This window comes from Berkeleyomyces rouxiae (genome assembly GCF_048999995.1).
Source record: "Berkeleyomyces rouxiae strain 22BRR77 chromosome Unknown BrBRR77_ptg000003l, whole genome shotgun sequence".
NCBI lineage: Eukaryota > Fungi > Ascomycota > Sordariomycetes > Microascales > Ceratocystidaceae > Berkeleyomyces > Berkeleyomyces rouxiae.
This window is the reverse complement of record NW_027396493.1, coordinates 975,424-995,032: the sequence shown is the minus strand read 5'-3', so window position 1 is coordinate 995,032 and position 19,609 is coordinate 975,424. Positions and strand designations below refer to the sequence as shown.

Sequence of the window (19,609 nt, the reverse complement as noted above, 5' to 3'; positions counted from 1 at the left end):
TCCTCCCGAGCGATCTTCTCTCCTTGGGGCTCTAGACGGCGACGTTCGCCTAGAGCTCTCCATTTCCCGACATGTCGCGGGACGCGGGCGTGGGCACAGGCAGGGGCAGAGCTGGGGTCGGCGCAGCAAGCTGGGGAAGGTTGGTGGAGCGGACAGGGACGGTAGTAGTGGGGACAAAGTTCAGTGGACAGTTCTGGCGCAGATGGCCAGTCTGGCGGCAGCGGAAGCAGGCGCGGTTGCGGCGGAGGCGCTCGCGCTCCTCGTCGGTCAGGGGCTGAAGGGCCGTGGCAGTGACAGTGGGAGTCCAATCCATAGCATCGGGGTGACGAGCAGCAGCCGACGGGGGAACGGAGGAAACAAAAGGGCCAGCAGGAGCAGGGGAAACAGGGTGGGCAGCGTACGGAGAGTAGGTCGTGTTATCTGTAAGGCTTTACGGTCTAAAGGAGAACGCTTTTAGAACAGCAGAAATAAATTAAGAAACAGATAAAGAGAAAAGACTAATGTACAAGAAAACGGGCGGAAACAACACTATCTATATACACGCGGTAGAGGCATGACGCGTACCCTTGACAACGGCGGTGTGCACACGGGTTTGGCAGGCGGTGAGTAACGGCGGTATGCAAGGCGGTGTGGACGGCGGTGTAAACGGCGGTGAGGGCGGAGCCTGAGCCTACCTCGATCCATAGATCGTTACAATCGCCTCCTCCTCCCTCTCCTCCGGGGGACTACTGGCAACTTCCAGGGGCACTCGTGGGTCTGCTCGTATCTCTCAAGGGCTGCTGTGTCTTTGACGTGTGACAAGGGTTCCCACGTTGGCTCTGCCCATCCAGTCCACTGGACGAGCACTTTGTGACGTTTGTCGACGACCTTGTGTCGTAGGATCTCGTCGACAAGATACTCGCCAGCCACTAAATCGCCGGAGGCTTCTTCGGGCGCGATTGCAGGTGGTTCCGGGTTGGCTAGGACTTGGGAAGGCAGAGGGTCATCACGGGCGCGGCGGACAAGACTCACGTGGAAGACGGGGTGGATACCGGTGGGCGTGTCGAGTTTTACGGCGTGTGTGCCAACGATTTGGATCACGCGGTACGGCAAGGCAAGCCAGTCGAGTGTCTTGGAGGGGCGGATGGTGCGCACGTTGCGCAGACGCAGGTAGACTCGGTCGCCGACTTTGAAAGCTTCCGCTGCCTGGCGTCCCCGGTTGGCATGTCGTTCCTGTGTTTCGAGGGCGACAGCCATGGAGGCTTGGGCGAACGCGGTTGCGTCGCGGTGCTTGGCGAGCCAGTTGTGGCCGGCAGTGGCGGGGGAGACGGTGGAGCCTGGTTCGTGGTCGGTAGTCAAGTCGAGGGGGTCAATGTTGTAACCGTGGGTAAAGAAAAACGGGGAAAGGCCAGTGGCAGTAGCGGTGCGATTGTTCAGGGCGACCTGGGCTTGGGGGAGAAGTGCAGCCCAGTCGTCTTGCAGGAAAGCGGTGAAGGCACGAAGGTAAGTCTCGATCTCTTGGTTGGAACGCTCTTGGGCGCCGTCGGTCTCGGGGTGAAACGCGGTGGAGAGGCGGCGGGTGATGGAGAGTTGGCGACAGACTTCTGTCCAGAATAAACCGGTGAACTGAGGGCCTCGGTCGGAAGTGATGGCGCGAGGTAGGCCGTGGTGAGCAAAGACATGGGTTATAAAGGCTCTGGCAACATCTGGGGCAGTGTAAGATTGCATCGGTATCAAGATTTTACTCTTCGACAGCCGATCGGTGATTCCCAAAATTGTAGTGCAGCCTTCGGACTCAGGGAGACCGACGATGAAATCCATGGCGAGTTCTTGCCAGGCACGGTCCGGGACGGGCAGGGGCTTCAGGAGGCCACGCTTCTGGTCGCGCCAAATCTTGCTTTTACCGCAAGTGTCGCAATTACCAACGAAGCGGCGGACATCGTCAGAGAGGCCAGGCCAAGCGTAGGAGCGGCTGACTAGATCACGGGTTGCTGATCCTCCAGGGTGACCGGTAAGCGTGGAGTCATGGACTTGCTGGATGATACGAGTGCGGAGGGGCTCGTAGTACGGGATCCACAGGCGGTCACGCCAGAGGAGACGGGTGGCGGAGTCGAGGGTACACTCGCTGATCTGCCAAGGAAGGCCCCACTCGTTGGGGAACGAGCGGGCTTGTTCTTGGACAGCTTGTCGCGCTTGCCAATAACGTTCGTTACGGGTAAGTGCCGAGTGCCAGAGGGTCTGGAGTTCCGGGTCAGCAAAAGGGGCATCTAGGGCAGCGTGGTCGAGGGTCAGGGTTCCTTCAGGGTCTTTGTCAGGCTCTTTAGCCCAAACGGCGGCGGCAATGACGAAGTCGGGCCCGTCAGGGCGCAGAACTTGGTGGACACGGGACTGGAGGCGTTCATCGGAGAGGTCTTGGGGCAGGTCTTGGTCGCGGCGGGAAAGGGCATCGGAGGTCACTTGAGTAACGCCGGGTCGATGAATTAACCGAAAGTCGAACTCGGACAATTCATGGGCCCAGCGGCGTTGGCGTTCTGACAGGGTTCTTTGCTTCTGGAAGTACAAAAGGTTCTGGTGGTCGGTGTGTACTTCGAACGGGATGCCAGCGAGGTAGGAGCGCCAAGCGCGGAGGCAGGAGTGGATGGCCAACATTTCCTTATCGTGGATAGGGTAGTTGACTTCCGCTGGGCTGAGCTTTCGCGAGAAGTAAGCAACAGGACGCCAAAGAGAATCAGCACCTTGCTGTCTGAGGGAACCTCCCAGGGCCCAGCCGGAAGCATCGGCTTCAACGATGGTGGGGAGGTCAGGGTCAAAGGTGGCAAGGAGCGGGGCAGAGACAAGGGCCTTCTTCAAAGCTTCAAACGAACGGAGTTGTTCGTCTTCCCACTTGAAGGGTTGGTCCTTCTTGGTCAGCAGAGTCAGGGGAGCAGCGACGGTGGAGTATTCGGGGACAAAACAGCGGTAGAAGTTGGCAAACCCAAGAAAACTACGGACTCCGCGGACAGACGTGGGAGCCTCCCATTCCTGGATGGCTTTGACTTTGTCTGGGTCTGCACGGATGCCGGAGCCGGGTTCAACAATGAAGCCGAGGTACTTGATGGACGGGGATTCGAATTCACTTTTGTCCCAATCAAGTTGCAGGCCAGCATCTCCAAGAGCGCGGATGATCTGACGGACAAGGTCACGGTGGTGTTCGTGGGAGTCAGAGCTGTAAATCACTACATCATCGAGGTAAGCGGAGCAGGATATTCCAAGCCAGCGGGAGAGAACATGGTTGATGAAACGTTGGAACGCAGCAGGAGCACCAGTGAGACCGAAAGGGGTGACCAGCCATTCATACGCGCCGAGGTGGGTGCGGAAGGCCGTGTAGGCTTCACTGCCTTCTTTAAGACGGAGGCGATGGAAAGCAGAGATGACGTCAACTTTGGAAACGTACTTGGCAGCAGCAATATCACGGAGGGTGTCGTTGATCAGTGGTAACGGGTAACCATCCTTCTCCGTGACGCTGTTCAGGGCACGGTAGTCTACGCAAAAACGAAGACCACCACCAGGTTTCTTCACGAAGATGACGGGGGCACCGCCTTCAGCACTACTAGCTCGGATAAAGCCAGCGTCCAGCAGGTCGTAGAGGGTTTTCCGGAGGAGCAGCAGTTCTTCTCGGCTCATTGAGTACAGAGGACACGAGGGCGGGGACAAGCCTGGTTTAAGGCGGATCTCTGTATCAATTCCAGGGCGGTTCGGGGGAAGCTCAGAAGCTTTCTTCCTATCGAAGGCGTCGATGACGGGAAGAAGCCACTCGGGACAGTTGGCACGGGGGTCGGTGTAGATCTTGGCTTTGAGAGCTTTCTCAATGTCATGGAGCGTGGCGGAGAAAATGCGGACATTGGGAGAGCGTCGGGCTCTCAACTGGAAGGCACGGATGGCGCGGGCGGAGACGGGGAGAACGTTGGGGTCAGCGGTGGTTGTAGTCAGGCGAAGAGGCGTGGGCAGGCGGATGAATACTTCGTTTTGCGCGGGGCGAAGGGAAGCATCGTGTTTGGCAATCCATCCTTGACCGAGGATAAGGTCTTCAGACTGACCGGGGACGATGTAGGCGTAGAGTTTCTCGTCCAATCCTCCGAGACCAAGATCGAAGACAGCAACTTGGTCTATGACGGGTGGATTTCGGTCATCAACTACTTGAGCAATTGGACGAGGGCAGATGGGCAGGATGGCAGCGTGGGCGCGGGTAGCGGTGCGCGGAGAGACAGTGGCAAGACACAGGCAACCGGAGTCGACGAAGGCAGAGGTAGAACAAGTTTTATTTAGAACAACATCTATATAAGTACCCCTAGCCCCCATTTCCTCCCGAGCGATCTTCTCTCCTTGGGGCTCTAGACGGCGACGTTCGCCTAGAGCTCTCCATTTCCCGACATGTCGCGGGGCACGGGCGTGGGCGCAGGCGCGGGCAGAGGCAGAGGCAGAGCCGGGGTCGGCATAGCAGGCTGGTAAAGGTTGGCGGAGCGGACAGGGACAGTGGTAGTAGGAGCAAAGTTTAGCGGGCAGTTCTGGCGCAGATGGCCAGTCTGCCGGCAGCGGAAGCAGGCGCGGTTGCGGCGAAGGCGCTCGCGCTCCTCGTCGGTCAATGGCTTCAGGGCCGTGGTGGTGATGGTGGGGGTCCAGTCCATGGCGTCGGGGTGGCGGACAGGTGCAGGGTTGGCAGGGAAGGACGGGGTTATCCTGCTGGAAGAACGCTCGAGGACGTTGCATTCCTCCAGCTTGGAAGAGACGGTAAACAACTCGGACTTGTAATCCTCGTAGGTGTAATCCGTCCTCGGGTTCGCCATGGCCCGACGCAGTTCTGGACAGAGGGCGGTGCGCAGGATAGAGATGCTGGCACGGTCGGAGTCAGTACCAGCTTCGCCGAGCAACTTCTCGAACTTGGGCAGGAAAAGAGCGAACGGCTCGTTATCCCGCTGGCGGAGGTTCTGGAGTTGCGTGGAGGCGCGCTCGGCAGCATACGGGTCGATGAACATTCTGTCCAGGTATGCGAGGAAAGTGGCAGCGGTGTAGCCCATCTCAAGGCCACGGGCAAAGTAAACAGCAACAAGGTTCTGGGCTTCGGTGGACATACGGGCAAAAAGATATGTGTACTGATCCCCATCGTCACCGATGGAGGGACCGTCACGCGCGATCTTTTGGCGGGCGTACATGGCCCAAACGCGGTACTCGGCTCTCTTGCCGCTGAACAGGGGAATGTCGGGAATCTTGGGCTTGGGGCGTTTGACAAAGGCGTCAGCTGTGGCAACGGGGACGGACGGAGTAGCAAGAACGGGGGGAGCAGGGGAGGCAGTGGCAGCGCGGGCAAAGGCCTGGAGATTGGCGATCTCCTGGTCCCGCTGTTGTTGCGCGCGGGAGAACTCTTCGCGCAGTTGTAGCTGTGCGCGTTCGTTGTCTGCGCGCAGTTGTTGCTGCGCACGTTCATTTTCCTCACGCATGGTCTGGAGGGCTTGGAACAAGTCTTGCATGGAGGGGCCTGCGTTGCTCGGGCCGGGGACAGTGGGGTTGGACATTGTTGCGGGAGGCGAGGCGGGGTCAAAGAAGACAGAGTTTTGAGAAGCAGCGTCAGAGTCAGAATCAGGGTCTTGAGGGGGGACGCGGTAGGACATGTGACGGTCACAGGAACGTTGGGAACGGAGGTAATTGGCGTTGGACGAGGGGACAAGGTGGGAACAGGGTCTGGTTCAAGGAACGTAGTCGAGGGACGAGGACAAGAAACGAGGTCGAGGAACGAGGACAGGGAACGGGGTCGAGAGGACGAAGAAAGATCTGTTTCTATTGTAAGGCTTTACGGTCTAAAGGAGAACGCTTTTAGAACAGCAGAAATAAATTAAGAAACAGATAAAGAGAAAAGACTAATGTACAAGAAAACGGGCGGAAACAACACTATCTATATACACGCGGTAGAGGCATGACGCGTACCCTTGACAACGGCGGTGTGCACACGGGTTTGGCAGGCGGTGAGTAACGGCGGTATGCAAGGCGGTGTGGACGGCGGTGTAAACGGCGGTGAGGGCGGAGCCTGAGCCTACCTCGATCCATAGATCGTTACATTATCAGTGAAAGCGGAGTAGTGGCCGCGGCGGGGACGAGGTAGGAATTGCTCAGCCTTGGAAGCGACGTTTTGCATGCAGTTGGTAAATTCAGGGTACGTCGCGGGGACGTTGACATAGACCATCGCTTGTCGGAGGGCAGGCGCCATGGCGGTTTGCAACTTCGAAATGCGGTTGCGGTCGCCAATGATGTTGGCGTCCTGGAGGACTTTTTCGAAGCGGGGCAGGAACAAGGCGAAGGGTTCAGAGGGTCCCTGGCGCATGTTGTCCAGGTGGAAGAGAGCACGGTCAGCAGCAAAGGGGTCGATGAATATGGAGTCCAAGTACTCCAGGAACTGGTGGGGCCCGGTGTCGTTCAGCAAGCCCTGCTCGAAGTACGCCACGACGAGGTTCTGGGCTTCTACCGTCATACGCGCAAAAAGGTACGCGTATTGCTTGCGGTGGTCACCGATTGACTCGCTGTCCAGTGCAAGCTTGGAGCGGGCACTCAGGGCCCAGACGCGGTAGGCAGAGCGTTGGCCGGAAAACAAGGCGATATCCGGGAGGGCACGCTTCCTCGGTTCGAGGTTTCTTTCCGTAGTTGCAACGGGCACGGGAGCAGCGGGGACAGCAGTGGGGACAGGGGACGCAGGGACGACGGCGGGAGCGGAAGTAGCGGTGGCAGCACGGGCAAAAGCTTGGAGATCGGCGATGGCCTGATCTCGTTTTTGTTGGCCACTGTTGAACTCGTCGCGCAATTGTTGTTGCGCGTGGTCGTGCTTCTCGTTGAGCTGCTGGATGGCTTGCAGCAGATCTTGAAGCGACGGGGCCGCCGGGGCTGGAACAGGGACAGTAGGATCGGACATGGCTGTCGGAGGAGGCTCAGAGTCGAAGAAGACGGTGTTGTTGGAAGTGGTGTCAGAGTCGGGGTCGGTGGTAGGTGCACAGTAGGGCATGTGACGGTGGAACAAAAGAGGAACAGAGAGAAACGATGTACAGGTGGCGGGTGGTAACGAGGAAAAGGTACGAAGACAGGGTAAAAGAAACGAGGACAGTGTAAACAAGGGTAGATCTGTTTCTATTGTAAGGCTTTACGGTCTAAAGGAGAACGCTTTTAGAACAGCAGAAATAAATTAAGAAACAGATAAAGAGAAAAGACTCATGTACAAGAAAACGGGCGGAAACAACACTATCTATATACGCGCGGTAGAGGTATGACGCGTACCCTTGACAACGACGGTGTGCACACGGGTTTGGCAGGCGGTGAGTAACGGCGGTGTGCAAGGCGGTGTGGACGGCGGTGTAAACGGCGGTGAGGGCGGAGCCTGAGCCTACCTCGATCCATAGATCGTTACATGATCAACTCAGGGCAGGAGACGACGATATTTATGTTGTCGGCGCTCCTGACAAAACTCTGTCTTCCCAAGCTAGAAACAATCAACATCTAACTACGAACAAAAGATAAGTCTCGTGTAAACAAGACGTAACAGGTTCGTAACAATCGAACCAGATAACAACCCCCACCTAAGCACGCAATGGCAATTGCAACAAGAAAACTCCGCAGCAGCAGAACAACGTCTATCAGAGCACCCGTGCTCAGCACATCCCACGACAACCTCATATCCGTTGATCAACTCACGATCTACACAGACCAACCTGTGCCATAAGCGCATCTTCATAGGTCGCCGACCTTCGGCGTTGTGGAAAAGAAGAGTGGGGTAGGTCTCATGCATAACCCTTAGCATGAGCAGTGTCAGGATAGCTATTCATGACACCGACGGCATGAACGCCAAGATCATCCAGATCGCCTTTGAGGCCCATCCCGCGCCCTTTCTCTCCGTCTACAAAGCCCTGTCTCGCCTCGGAATACACCCCACACTCTGGAAGCAAGCTACTGGGATTGTGCTCGCGAAAGACGGAAAGGCTGATTATTCAGTCGTAAAGTCCTACCGCATCATCTCACTGCTCAACTATTACGGATAGGGCCCGAAGAAAGGATTAGGGTTCCGGGTACAGCCAACGACTCGGGACAATGATAGGTTCCTGAGGTGGACAGTCGGGCCTGTGGAGGAAGACGTCAGTTAGACAGAGTGCTAAGACGTATGGTCGGTTGAGATGAAGAGGCAACACACAACTTAGATGGCTATTCTGAGAATAGAGCGGCACAAAGAGGAAGGAGGAGGAACAATCACACACTTCAAAGAAGAAGAAAGGTTGAACTGCAAAGAAAGCAAGAACAGAATGGTATAAAGAAGAAGAAGAAGGTAAGCAAGTGCATGTGATTGTTAAGCTTGGAGAACAAGAGTAAACCTGATCAACTCAGGGCAGGAGACGACGATATTTATGTTGTCGGCGCTCCTGACAAAACTCTGTCTTCCCAAGCTAGAAACAATCAACATCTAACTACGAACAAAAGATAAGTCTCGTGTAAACAAGACGTAACAGGTTCGTAACAATCGAACCAGATAACAACCCCCACCTAAGCACGCAATGGCAATTGCAACAAGAAAACTCCGCAGCAGCAGAACAACGTCTATCAGAGCACCCGTGCTCAGCACATCCCACGACAACCTCATATCCGTTGATCAACTCACGATCTACACAGACCAACCTGTGCCATAAGCGCATCTTCATAGGTCGCCGACCTTCGGCGTTGTGGAAAAGAAGAGTGGGGTAGGTCTCATGCATAACCCTTAGCATGAGCAGTGTCAGGATAGCTATTCATGACATCAACTGTCTAGGCAAAGTGCTCGAGAAAGTCTTTGCGACCCGCTTAGGGTACCTCGCTAATTGCCATGACAGCTCGCTTCTAGACGACACTCAACTGGGAGGCCGCAAACAGCGTTCAGCCATGGACGCCGCTCTCGTATACGTCAGCCACCTGCAGAAGGTCAAGGAGATGAAGCTCGTTCCAAGCACTCTCTTCCTTGACGTCAAGGGCGCTTTCGACCACGTGTCAAAGCCCTGCTTGATGCGCAGCTTACGTGAGCTCGGTCTTCCCCTGGTGTTCCGAAAATGGGTTGCTTCGTTCCTCCAGGACCGTACTGTCGGCCTGCACATCGAGGGTCAGCCGTTTCCGATGACCCCGGTTAACATCGGCATCCCCCAAGGTTCCCCCATCAGTCCTCTACTCTTCCTGTTGTATGCTCGGCATATAGTGGCTCGGGTGGCCGGCGACACACCACAACTTCAGCTGTCGTATATAGACGACTTCAGCGTAACCGTGGCGTCCAAAAGCCCGAGGCGTTCAGCGGCGCTTCTCGAAGAACTCGTGACGGAGCTGCGGGCCAAGGCTCGCGACTACGGCATTGAGTTTGAAGAGAGCAAAACTGAGTGTAAGGGGCCAAGTCGTAAAAGGACGTAGAAGGGCAGAAACAGATATATTGCGATGGAGAGAAGAAGAAAGAACTAACTAAAACTAGGAGAGAGCAGCAGCTCTTTATACTGCCTGGGTAGAACAACTGAGGCCTACCTGATTGACCCAAACGTGGTGAGTCATCGGGCGTTCGGATCAAGGCCGGTTGGGCCACTTGTATTCGGACCGTCAGTAGTCGGGCCTTTGCGGACTCGGACCACCGACACTCGAACCACCGTTGCTCAAGCCACACCGGCTTCAACTCGGGCAATCAGGCAAAGCCTTGACCCGGGTCTCCCAGACCCTAACATCAGCCTCCTTCTCTTTCTTCCCATCCTCCCATGGCCGTGTAACACAAAAAAAGAAAACAACAGGAAGGTGGACACCAACTGAAAACAACAAAGGGAATAGCAAACAACAAGCAACTAATCATCGGTAAACGACAACAGAACGAACAAGGAGTGGAACAGACAGTGGAGAAACAAAAAAAATGTCAAAGGAAAGGGAAATAGACCCTGTGCAACAACCGTGGAACTCGCAGCTCCTTCAATCAAACTTCGGACTCAAGCAGTCCTCTCGCCACGGCACTCACACCTCAACGTCGGCAGTCTTCTGCGCTCGCAAGAATTCTTCTAAAGCAGCCGTTTCTTCCAGCGCCTCTGTAGGTTCCCAAGTGGGATCTCGCCAACCAACCCATTTCACCAAGTACTGGGCTGGTTCGTCTCTCGTGGCTGGCCGGTGTTCCAGGATCTTCTCGACTTCGTATTCCTCAAAGCCATCGATCTCGACTGGTCCGGGGCTCGATACGTGCGGGTCTTGTGAGGGCCAAGGGTCGTTCGGGTGGTATTTCAATCTGTCGGCATGAAACACGTCGTGTCCTCTGGCACCCTTCAGGTCAAGACGGTAGCTGTGGGAGCCTACAGCCTCTAAGACCTGGAGCTTCTGGTATCTTGGCCGGAGTCGCTTGCCTGGGCCTTCTTGCTGCACAGTATGGGAGCTTTTTGCCAACCAAACCCAGTCGCCGGGCTGGAAACGTCGATGTGGTTGTCTGTGTCTGTTCGACTGTTCCTCCATAGCAGACTTGGCGGCGCTGAGAGAGGCTTTGGCCCAATCCGTGTGGTCTGCCAAGCTCTTCAGGATTCTTGTTGCTTGAGCTATGGGACTCGTGTTGGCTGCAACGGGGGCTGCTAGGGGGGCAATGGCGTCGGGCTGCAGCTCAACCAAGTCAGGACTATAGCCGTGGGACAACGTGAACGGGGACGTCTCTGTTGAAGCCGCTGGGGCTGCGTTCAGGGCAAACTCCACAATTGGCAGGCAGTCTAGCCAGTCTGAGCGGTCGTGTAGGAGTTTGGCCATCTTTGTCTTCACCTCAGCATTTGTCCTCTCAGTGGCCCCGTTGGTCTGTGGGTGGTAAGCGGTGGACAGACGACGATCGATCTTCAGGGTGGTACAGAGTCGTTTCCAGAACATGTTGGCAAATTGGCGGTCAGAAGCAATGCTGTTAGGAAGACCATGGCGAGGGTAGTAGACTTCCAAGAAACGGCTGGCAAGATACTCGATATCCAGGCTGCGGCAGGCTATAAGGATGACACCCTTGGACAGATGGTCCACCACCGTCATGACGTGCTTGTAGACTTTTCCTTCCTTCTTGCACGGCGGGAGAGGGCCAATCAGATCTATGCCAATGTCACGCCAGATGCGGTCAGGTACCGGAAGGGGCTTCAGGAGACCTTGCTTGAGCTGGCGCATGACGTTCGTGCTACCGCAGATTTCGCAGTTGCGGCAGAACCGTTTGACATCCGCTGTGTAGTGCGGCCAGAAGTAAGTCTTGGAAACTTCCTGACACATGATTCTTTGGCCGGGGTGGACTAGTGTCACGGAATCGTGAATCTCTTGTAGCAAGGCTGTCCTCAGAGGTTCCCACTGGGGTACCCACAATCTTGATCTGTATCGCAGTCGACCTTCGGAGTCCAATGAGCATTCGGACAGTGACACTCGCCAATTAGTCTTCAAGCTGTCTGGCCATTTGGGCGCCTGAGAGGCAACCACTGCGCATGCTGCCGCATAGTCAGAGTCGGCTGACAATGCTTGTTCCCACAGTGTACTGAGGGCTTCCTTACGGAACGGGGATGGCAGTGTAACGCGAGCAGATCTGACTTTCAGGGCACCGTCGGGCAAACACTGGAGGAGCTGTTGGTTGCGAGCTTGTAGGCGGGGATCATCGGGACCTGAAGGCATGTGAAGACGGGAGAGAGCATCGGGCAGTGGGGACAGTTTCCCGGGACGGTGTTCCAGTGTTAGGTCAAACTCGCTTAGCAGGTTAGCCCAACGAGCTTGCCTCTCTGTTAACTGTTGCGCAGAGGTAAAATGCAACAAGTTCTTGTGGTCTGTTAACACTCGGATGGGTCCCTGGGCGCCACGTAACTCTCCTCTCCACTCTTTCAGGGCTCGGACAATTGCCAACATTTCTTTGTCATGGATCTCATAGTTGGACTCGGCAGGAGACAGCTTCTGGCTGATGTAGGCACATGGAAACAGGCCATCTGGATGCTGCTGCAATAGGACAGCTCCAGTGCTGTAGCCTGAAGAGTCAGCTTCGACAGTTGTTGGCAGAGAGTGGTCGAAGAGGCGCAAGACGGGCGAAGCACAGAAGAGATCTTTGAGTGACGAGAAGGCAGCTTGGCATTCTGGAGACCAGACGAAGGGAACTAGGTGACCAGTCAGTGAAGTGAGAGGGACGGCTACTTCGGCAAAGTTCTTGATGAACGGGCGGTAAAAATTGGCAAATCCTAGGAAGCCACGGAGCTCTTTCTTGGAACTGGGTACGGGCCAGTCTTTCACTGCTTGCACCTTGGCAGGATCCATTGTTGCTTTTCCAGGCTTGATGATGTAGCCCAGGTACTTGACTTCTTGTACACCGAACTCGCACTTGTCGATGTCAACCGTCAGTCCGGCCTTCACGAGCTTGGCTAGGACGTGGTTAACTTGTTCCTTGTGCTCGTCGAGGGAGCCATCGGTGTACACTAGGATGTCATCAACGTAAGCAGAACAAAACAGGTCGAGGTACTCTTGCAATACGGAATTCAGGAAGCGTTGGAATTGGGCAGGAGCATTGGACAAACCAAACGGCATCACGTTCCATTCAAAGGAGCCCAGGCGCGTACGGAAAGCGGTCTTCCATTCGTGGCCTGGCTCGATACGGATATTATGGAACGCTGCAACGACGTCAAGCTTAGTGAACCACTTTGAACGGCTGATTTTTTTTTTTTTTTTTATTCATTACTCGCATGGAACCTGACAGGGTTATGGCGAGGTGTATATTAATACTATATACGAATCAAGGTTTAACGGAATCTCAAACAAGCTAGCTACTATACATAATATACTCCAATCCCCTGGCAGGGAGGCAGTTACATCTAAGATCCCACAAATATAATCCCCAAGTTATGACAGAAAGGAAATACATGAATAGCTTTTGGTATGAATTTCCAACGAGCAGCACTAACCCCAAGTGCCCCAGTTAAGGTTGACTGCTCGTAGAAAATTGGCGTCACTGGTAGGAATCGAACCTACGACTTCTCGGTAGCCAACCGAAAAGCCTTGCCAGGTGCTATACCACTGCACCACAGCGACAACGGCTGATTTGGCGTAGTGTTTCCTTGAAGTTGGGTAACGGGTATCTATCCTTCTTCATCAGCTTGTTCAACAGACGGTAGTCCACGCAGAATCTAAGTCCACCGCCAGGTTTCTTGACGAACAGGATGGGGGCAGCAGCAGTGGAACTACTCATTCGAATGAACTTCTTGTTCAGTAGGTTCAGTAACGTTTGGCGCAGTACTATCAACTCATCGTGGGACCCACGGTTACAACATTGACCCCCACAGATATACACCTGCATCAAAAATGGCCAAATCGACAGAAAAACTCACCAAAACGACTCTGAGCAACAGCTCAATTGATTCTAAGACTAGTTCGAGCAGTGCATCGAACAAAATAGACAAGAAACCGACCGCGCGCGATGAAACGCGCCGCACGACGCGCCTGGGGCTGAGTTTTGCCCAGATGGCGAGCCAGGAACCGCGTTCCGACGACGACGAGCTGCTGCGTTCACCGTCGCAGCCTGCGCCCGTCACCTCATCGATGAAAGTCGATGCAGGTGTTGAAGATGCGCCGGTGGTTGAGATTCCCTCGACACCCGACTCGCGCGACTCGGACGCGACAACGCCGACGCCTAATGCACTGGATGGGAACCTGTTCGTGTTCAGCCAGGCTCAGCGCGATGAGAACGACACCAACAACACCAACAACAACAACAACGACCAGACGATTCCGGCGAAGCGCGCCCGAGAGATTGCTCTCATGTTGGAGCGCAAGCGCCGGCGCGACGAGCAGAACGCCTATTACGGATAGGGCCCAAGGAAACCATTAGGGTTCTAGAAAGCCAACGACTCAGGACAATGATAGGTTCCAGAGGTGGACAGTCAGGCCTGCGCGGATATACGGCCGGGAGGAGAGGATAGAACTCTCTAGGTCGTATGGTCGGTTTGAGGTAAAGAGGCACACTCAACTAATTGATCTTATAACACACGGAAGGGAATAAACAATCACAGGAACACTGAGGTAACGAAGACGACAGAAGGTACTGATGCAATGAAGGCTATCAAGAAACAAGTGATAATTAAAGATATAGTACTAAAGAAGAAGGTACTATCGAAGAAGTGATACTATAAACTAGTATACAAAGAAGAATGGCAAAAGGGGTGTATGTGATTGTTAAGCTTGGGGAGCAAGAGTTAACCTGATCACACAGGGCAGAAGGCAACGCTATTTAAGGCGTTGCAGATTCTGACAACAGAGATCTTCCCAAGCTAGAACCAAATCACAGATAACCGAAAGTGGGGACATACGTAACTCAACGTTACCAGACGCTACTATCAAACCGGATGTTAGTTCACGAGATAAACCAACACGGCAGCAGCAGAACTGAAAATCCCTCAAGACACCCAGGCAACGATATGTCGCGTTACAGCGATATCGGCCTAACAGGTGTGGGCCCCACGCTCAAACGCTGTTGACACAAAAGGAACGAGAATAGCAGTCAACTCAGAATAAGCTGCATCAACTGCAGAGTACCGAGTTACCTAATAGCGATGATCTATAGTGTGCAAGCCGGCCACACCCGAGTAGATAAACCGGAGTGACACCTCAAGGTTACACAGACCACCAAGTGGTATAACCGTATCATCATACGTCCTTGGAACATTAGCGTGACACAACGGAAGCGGGGTAAGGTGCCAGGCATAACCCTATGCAATGGCAATGGCAAGAATGGCTATTCATGACAGTATGCTCCTTTTAAATGACTGATTTCCACAGCAGTACTAAGATCGCCACATCCTAGACTAGAATCAAGTCGGAGAATTCGCAAAAGGAAGCCGGGCATCTAGGGACACGGAAGTCCACCGGGCTTTGCAGAATCGGAACAGAAGGAATAAGCCAACCATACGGGTCTAGACACAGCATGACTCCGCAGGCAAGAATTGTAGATCTCGATGCACCAACAACATCGTGACGTATAGGGGATCAACGGAATCCCTAGCATGAAAGCTTGTACATCTGATCAACATAAAACAAGGCCTTGAAGTGCAACGACAACTTCGTAAGGGCCTCGTGTCCACAGACAAGAGGAAGGTAAAAAAGAATGGGAATAACGAAAGGCAACCTCATCAACCGAGGGGCAGCACCAAGGATCTTAAGTGGGAATAAGTTGAGAACGCAGCTCAGTACCCGCAAAGGCAAAGGTTTTTCAACCTTGTTGTCCTCCCTAGTTATGGCATTGGTCATAGAAGTAAGAGCCAGGCCTGTAGGTTATAACAAACAACAATCGCTCAGTTCCATAGCCCATAAATCTGTTGCCTGCAAGATGCAGAAGGTCCCCTGAGAACTACCAAGTTCTGGTAACAAGTGTACACCAGAGTGGCTACTCAGTTGGCACAATCATCAATCGCCGCGACATAATCGCCTCCACAATAGCTAAGAACCCCCTGGGACATGGTTCGATGGATGTAAACGAACACGATTCCGGTTGTGGGAGAATAGACTAACATGTGTAATGGGGACTCATCATCGATCGGGTAATTGGTATATGACAACAGACAGCATGGAAACAAAGACGTGCAGGATCCGTAAAGAGTATTGGTGAAAGGGGAAAACAAGAAATTGGTAAAGTCAGCTTGTCAAACTTGGCAGTATTTCAGCACAAGATACAAGACTGGCCTGCACCACCATAGGCAGGACTTCGAAGAGGGACATCGTGTTTCTTTTAACGAGAAGAAAAACAACAAGATATTGTCCAAAAGAGAGAGGCAGAGAGTAGGCCCAAGTGAAGACACAAAGAGGTCGAAGAAAGGAGACATAGAGTAGTCGCAAGTAGACGTAACAGAGTCGAAGAAAGTAACAGGCAAGAGAGCTGTCCAAAGTAGAGGACACAGAACATGTCACAAGAAGTAGACGTATAGTGGTCGTAAGTAGACACAACAACAGCCGAAAGAAAATAGTCCGAACAGTGGCCTAACGCATTAGACACAACTGTGGCACGAAGACTAGACATAACTGTCAAGAAGTGGGACAGAAGCGAGCTGTTAACAAAGCGAGTAGACAGCAACTGTCAATACCCAGACAGACACGGGCTGTCAGCAAAGCGAGTAGATATAAACTATCAATACCCGGACAGACACGAGCTGTCGGCAATTATAACCCAGCAGGGGTCAAACGCAAGCACCATAGTGGTCAAAGAAGAGACACAAAAAAAGCAGTCGCCGATGGACACACGGTGTCACAAGGAAGAGGCATTAAGAGGTGTCAACCCAAAGAACAGACACGAGCTGTTCGTAGAACCAACGAGCTCAGCAAAGAACAGACACTAGCTGCTGATATCATATAAATAGACCCAACAGGAGTCAAAACAATTAGGCAAGACAAAGGCCAAGAAATACAGACACAGAGGTCTAAAAACAGACATAAACTGTCCAAGAAATCCCACAAGAACTCAATAACATGCTTTGGCACAATGGCAGGTGTGTGAGTAAACTCAACAACAACACTTTATACACTCAGGTACCATGTTGTAACTCAAAGTAATCTGGGAGTTGGCAACATCATTGCTGCAAGCCAAAAGGTGCATAGCTGGTAGACATGGCTTTCTGGAAACCCCCGTTCAGATGTGGCAAGTTGTAACGACTGGTTGATGCGGGACCAAATGAACAGCTTATAAAATAAGGTAGTTGACCGCCCGTAAATCAACAGAAGATCGTACACTGCCTGGTTCCCGAGGACAAAGAATCGGAGAAGCCAACACTGAAGAAGTAGGGGCAATGAAGCCACGTGTGAGCATGCCATCCAGGTTTTGCTTGACAAGTTGCAAATTTAGATGTGCATCATCAGACGGAAGAGTATTGATATGTTCGGCAGTCGAGACAAGATTAACAGCATGACCTGCGTCTTGACAAGAGGTGGTTGAAGGTACACCATCCCGCAAGAACACCGGACGCAAATCATAATAACTGTCCGAACTGCATTCGGGATATCGCTTGTGCACTTGTTCTAGCCGTAGGTCATCCTGATCAACAGGATCGAGAACCTGCTCAGCGGTAGTGCGGTGAGCCCGCCGGTTCTCATTGCTTGCAGTGGAACGCAAAGCTTGAGACGACATTAGCCTAGAGGAACAAAGTGCTTCAACGAAATTAAAGGAGCTGGGACAGAGACAGTGCCATCAACTGACTGTCCACAGAAGAAGAGAAGTAGATTGAGAAATGGAATCAACTAAGAACCAGAAAGAGCCGAGTTATGACTAGCGGACGAAGAAGGTTGTGTAACAACAGCAGCGCTAGTATGATCATAGGAAGACGGGATATCGGCCGTAGTCGAGAGCCGGAACGAAAAGAAGAATAAGGTGTGCTAAAGAATAACAAAGAGTTGGAAGAATGTGTGAGTCTTTAAATGAAGCTTAACAAAATATTACGGATAGGGCCCAAGGAAACCATTAGGGTTCTAGAAAGCCAACGACTCAGGACAATGATAGGTTCCAGAGGTGGACAGTCAGGCCTGCGCGGATATACGGCCGGGAGGAGAGGATAGAACTCTCTAGGTCGTATGGTCGGTTTGAGGTAAAGAGGCACACTCAACTAATTGATCTTATAACACACGGAAGGGAATAAACAATCACAGGAACACTGAGGTAACGAAGACGACAGAAGGTACTGATGCAATGAAGGCTATCAAGAAACAAGTGATAATTAAAGATATAGTACTAAAGAAGAAGGTACTATCGAAGAAGTGATACTATAAACTAGTATACAAAGAAGAATGGCAAAAGGGGTGTATGTGATTGTTAAGCTTGGGGAGCAAGAGTTAACCTGATCACACAGGGCAGAAGGCAACGCTATTTAAGGCGTTGCAGATTCTGACAACAGAGATCTTCCCAAGCTAGAACCAAATCACAGATAACCGAAAGTGGGGACATACGTAACTCAACGTTACCAGACGCTACTATCAAACCGGATGTTAGTTCACGAGATAAACCAACACGGCAGCAGCAGAACTGAAAATCCCTCAAGACACCCAGGCAACGATATGTCGCGTTACAGCGATATCGGCCTAACAGGTGTGGGCCCCACGCTCAAACGCTGTTGACACAAAAGGAACGAGAATAGCAGTCAACTCAGAATAAGCTGCATCAACTGCAGAGTACCGAGTTACCTAATAGCGATGATCTATAGTGTGCAAGCCGGCCACACCCGAGTAGATAAACCGGAGTGACACCTCAAGGTTACACAGACCACCAAGTGGTATAACCGTATCATCATACGTCCTTGGAACATTAGCGTGACACAACGGAAGCGGGGTAAGGTGCCAGGCATAACCCTATGCAATGGCAATGGCAAGAATGGCTATTCATGACAACGCCGCCATCATGAACGAGGTCTTCCTTGTTCTAGAACGACTCAAGGAGTCAGCCTCCGAGGCCCAGCTGATGCGCATCCTGCGCCAGTTTGGCAACGAGTGCGGGCTCGTCGTAATGTCGCGCCACGACCACAAAACGCTGGTTGAGATGGAAGTCTCAAAGGCTGCCCGCCCCAAGCCAGCACACGAGGCTGCAGCCGTGGCTGCGTACAGCGAGGCTGCGACACAGACACCTGAGGTGCCAGCCGCGCCTTCTGTCCTGGGCAGTGAGCCCTGTGCCAGCAAAAAAAACGCCACCCCTGCGCCTAAGGCCAATAAGCGCAGACGCCGCGGCAAAAAGGCCAAAAAAAATGCTGCGACCGCCGCAACCGCCGCAACCGCCGCCACTGACCAGGCTGATGCTATGGTCATCGACACCGCTGGCGACCAGTCCAGCACACCCGACACCACTACCTCGACCACCACCTCGACCGCCACTACTACTACCGATGACGCCGCCTCGCCTCCCGCCCCGGACACGGCTATGGCTGATGCCGACGCGCCCACTGAGTCCCCCGACACGTGGACCGTAGTCGCCAAGCGCGCCCAGAAGAAGGCTGCCGACAAAACCACGACCCCCGCCCCCAACACGACCACCACCACGACCACCACGACTGCCCCTCGCGAGAAAACGGCCGTCGTTATTGTCACCACACCCGAGTCGAGAGCCAGCGCGCTGCCCCAGCGACGCGTGCGCGACGCGGTGAACCGCCTTCTTGGCAAGACTGCAGTGTCTGCGGTCCAGCGCACCAAGGCGGGCAACATCTTGCTGCACGCTGTGGACAGTGAGGCCGTCAGATTGATGACCTCCAATCTGCAGCGCGTGGTCAAGGAGCTGTCCTGCTTTGGCGCCTGCGAGTTCACGCGCGCCACATCTCCCGGCTCCAGAACACACAAGTCGTCAAAGCTCTGCTTTGTCATCCACGGTGTGCCGATTGAAGACGGTTTCGACAGTCTCAAGGAGCTGCCCAAGGACATGGCGGACTTCAACGGCGTCAAGATCTCCGACTCGCTGCGCTGGCTTGTGGTCCCTGCCAAGGGTAAGCAGGCTGGCTCGGTGGTCGTTGAGGCCCTGACCCAGGCTGACTACGACAAGTGTGTCGGCAAAAACGTCAACGTTGGCGGCGCTATTGTCCCAGCAGTGCCCTACGTTGACCGCAAATCTACGACAGACGGCCCCCCTCGCCTATGAAAGAGGGCCCTACGG

General features: G+C 53.6%; 8 protein-coding genes across 8 annotated transcripts; 4 read left to right on the top strand and 4 right to left on the bottom strand.

Moving 5' to 3' along the window:
- Window positions 1-49: 49 nt before the first annotated feature.
- Window positions 50-4,317, bottom strand: BROUX77_003463 (uncharacterized protein; the record flags this gene model as incomplete). Its single annotated transcript, XM_073748117.1, has 2 exons — window positions 50-428; window positions 812-4,317. 2 exons carry the CDS (start codon window positions 4,315-4,317, stop codon window positions 50-52), a joined length of 3,885 nt encoding a protein of 1,294 aa, XP_073605888.1.
- A 50-nt stretch (window positions 4,318-4,367) lies between these two features.
- Window positions 4,368-5,624, bottom strand: BROUX77_003462 (uncharacterized protein; the record flags this gene model as incomplete). The annotated part of the gene is made up of 1 exon (XM_073748116.1): window positions 4,368-5,624. One exon carries the CDS (start codon window positions 5,622-5,624, stop codon window positions 4,368-4,370), a length of 1,257 nt encoding a protein of 418 aa, XP_073605887.1.
- Window positions 5,625-6,043: 419 nt separating this feature from the next.
- Window positions 6,044-7,003, bottom strand: BROUX77_003461 (uncharacterized protein; the record flags this gene model as incomplete). The annotated part of the gene is made up of 1 exon (XM_073748115.1): window positions 6,044-7,003. The coding sequence occupies one exon, from the start codon at window positions 7,001-7,003 to the stop codon at window positions 6,044-6,046; it is 960 nt and encodes a 319-aa protein (XP_073605886.1).
- Window positions 7,004-7,790: 787 nt separating this feature from the next.
- Window positions 7,791-8,030, top strand: BROUX77_003460 (uncharacterized protein; the record flags this gene model as incomplete). The annotated part of the gene is made up of 1 exon (XM_073748114.1): window positions 7,791-8,030. One exon carries the CDS (start codon window positions 7,791-7,793, stop codon window positions 8,028-8,030), a length of 240 nt encoding a protein of 79 aa, XP_073605885.1.
- Window positions 8,031-8,898: 868 nt separating this feature from the next.
- BROUX77_003459 (uncharacterized protein) lies at window positions 8,899-9,411 on the top strand (the record flags this gene model as incomplete). The annotated part of the gene is made up of 1 exon (XM_073748113.1): window positions 8,899-9,411. One exon carries the CDS (start codon window positions 8,899-8,901, stop codon window positions 9,409-9,411), a length of 513 nt encoding a protein of 170 aa, XP_073605884.1.
- A 579-nt stretch (window positions 9,412-9,990) lies between these two features.
- On the bottom strand, window positions 9,991-13,192 carry BROUX77_003458 (uncharacterized protein; the record flags this gene model as incomplete). Its single annotated transcript, XM_073748112.1, has 2 exons — window positions 9,991-12,617; window positions 13,036-13,192. 2 exons carry the CDS (start codon window positions 13,190-13,192, stop codon window positions 9,991-9,993), a joined length of 2,784 nt encoding a protein of 927 aa, XP_073605883.1.
- A 113-nt stretch (window positions 13,193-13,305) lies between these two features.
- Window positions 13,306-13,812, top strand: BROUX77_003457 (uncharacterized protein; the record flags this gene model as incomplete). Its single annotated transcript, XM_073748110.1, has 1 exon — window positions 13,306-13,812. One exon carries the CDS (start codon window positions 13,306-13,308, stop codon window positions 13,810-13,812), a length of 507 nt encoding a protein of 168 aa, XP_073605882.1.
- A 4,561-nt stretch (window positions 13,813-18,373) lies between these two features.
- On the top strand, window positions 18,374-19,594 carry BROUX77_003456 (uncharacterized protein; the record flags this gene model as incomplete). Its single annotated transcript, XM_073748109.1, has 1 exon — window positions 18,374-19,594. The coding sequence occupies one exon, from the start codon at window positions 18,374-18,376 to the stop codon at window positions 19,592-19,594; it is 1,221 nt and encodes a 406-aa protein (XP_073605881.1).
- Window positions 19,595-19,609: the final 15 nt, after the last annotated feature.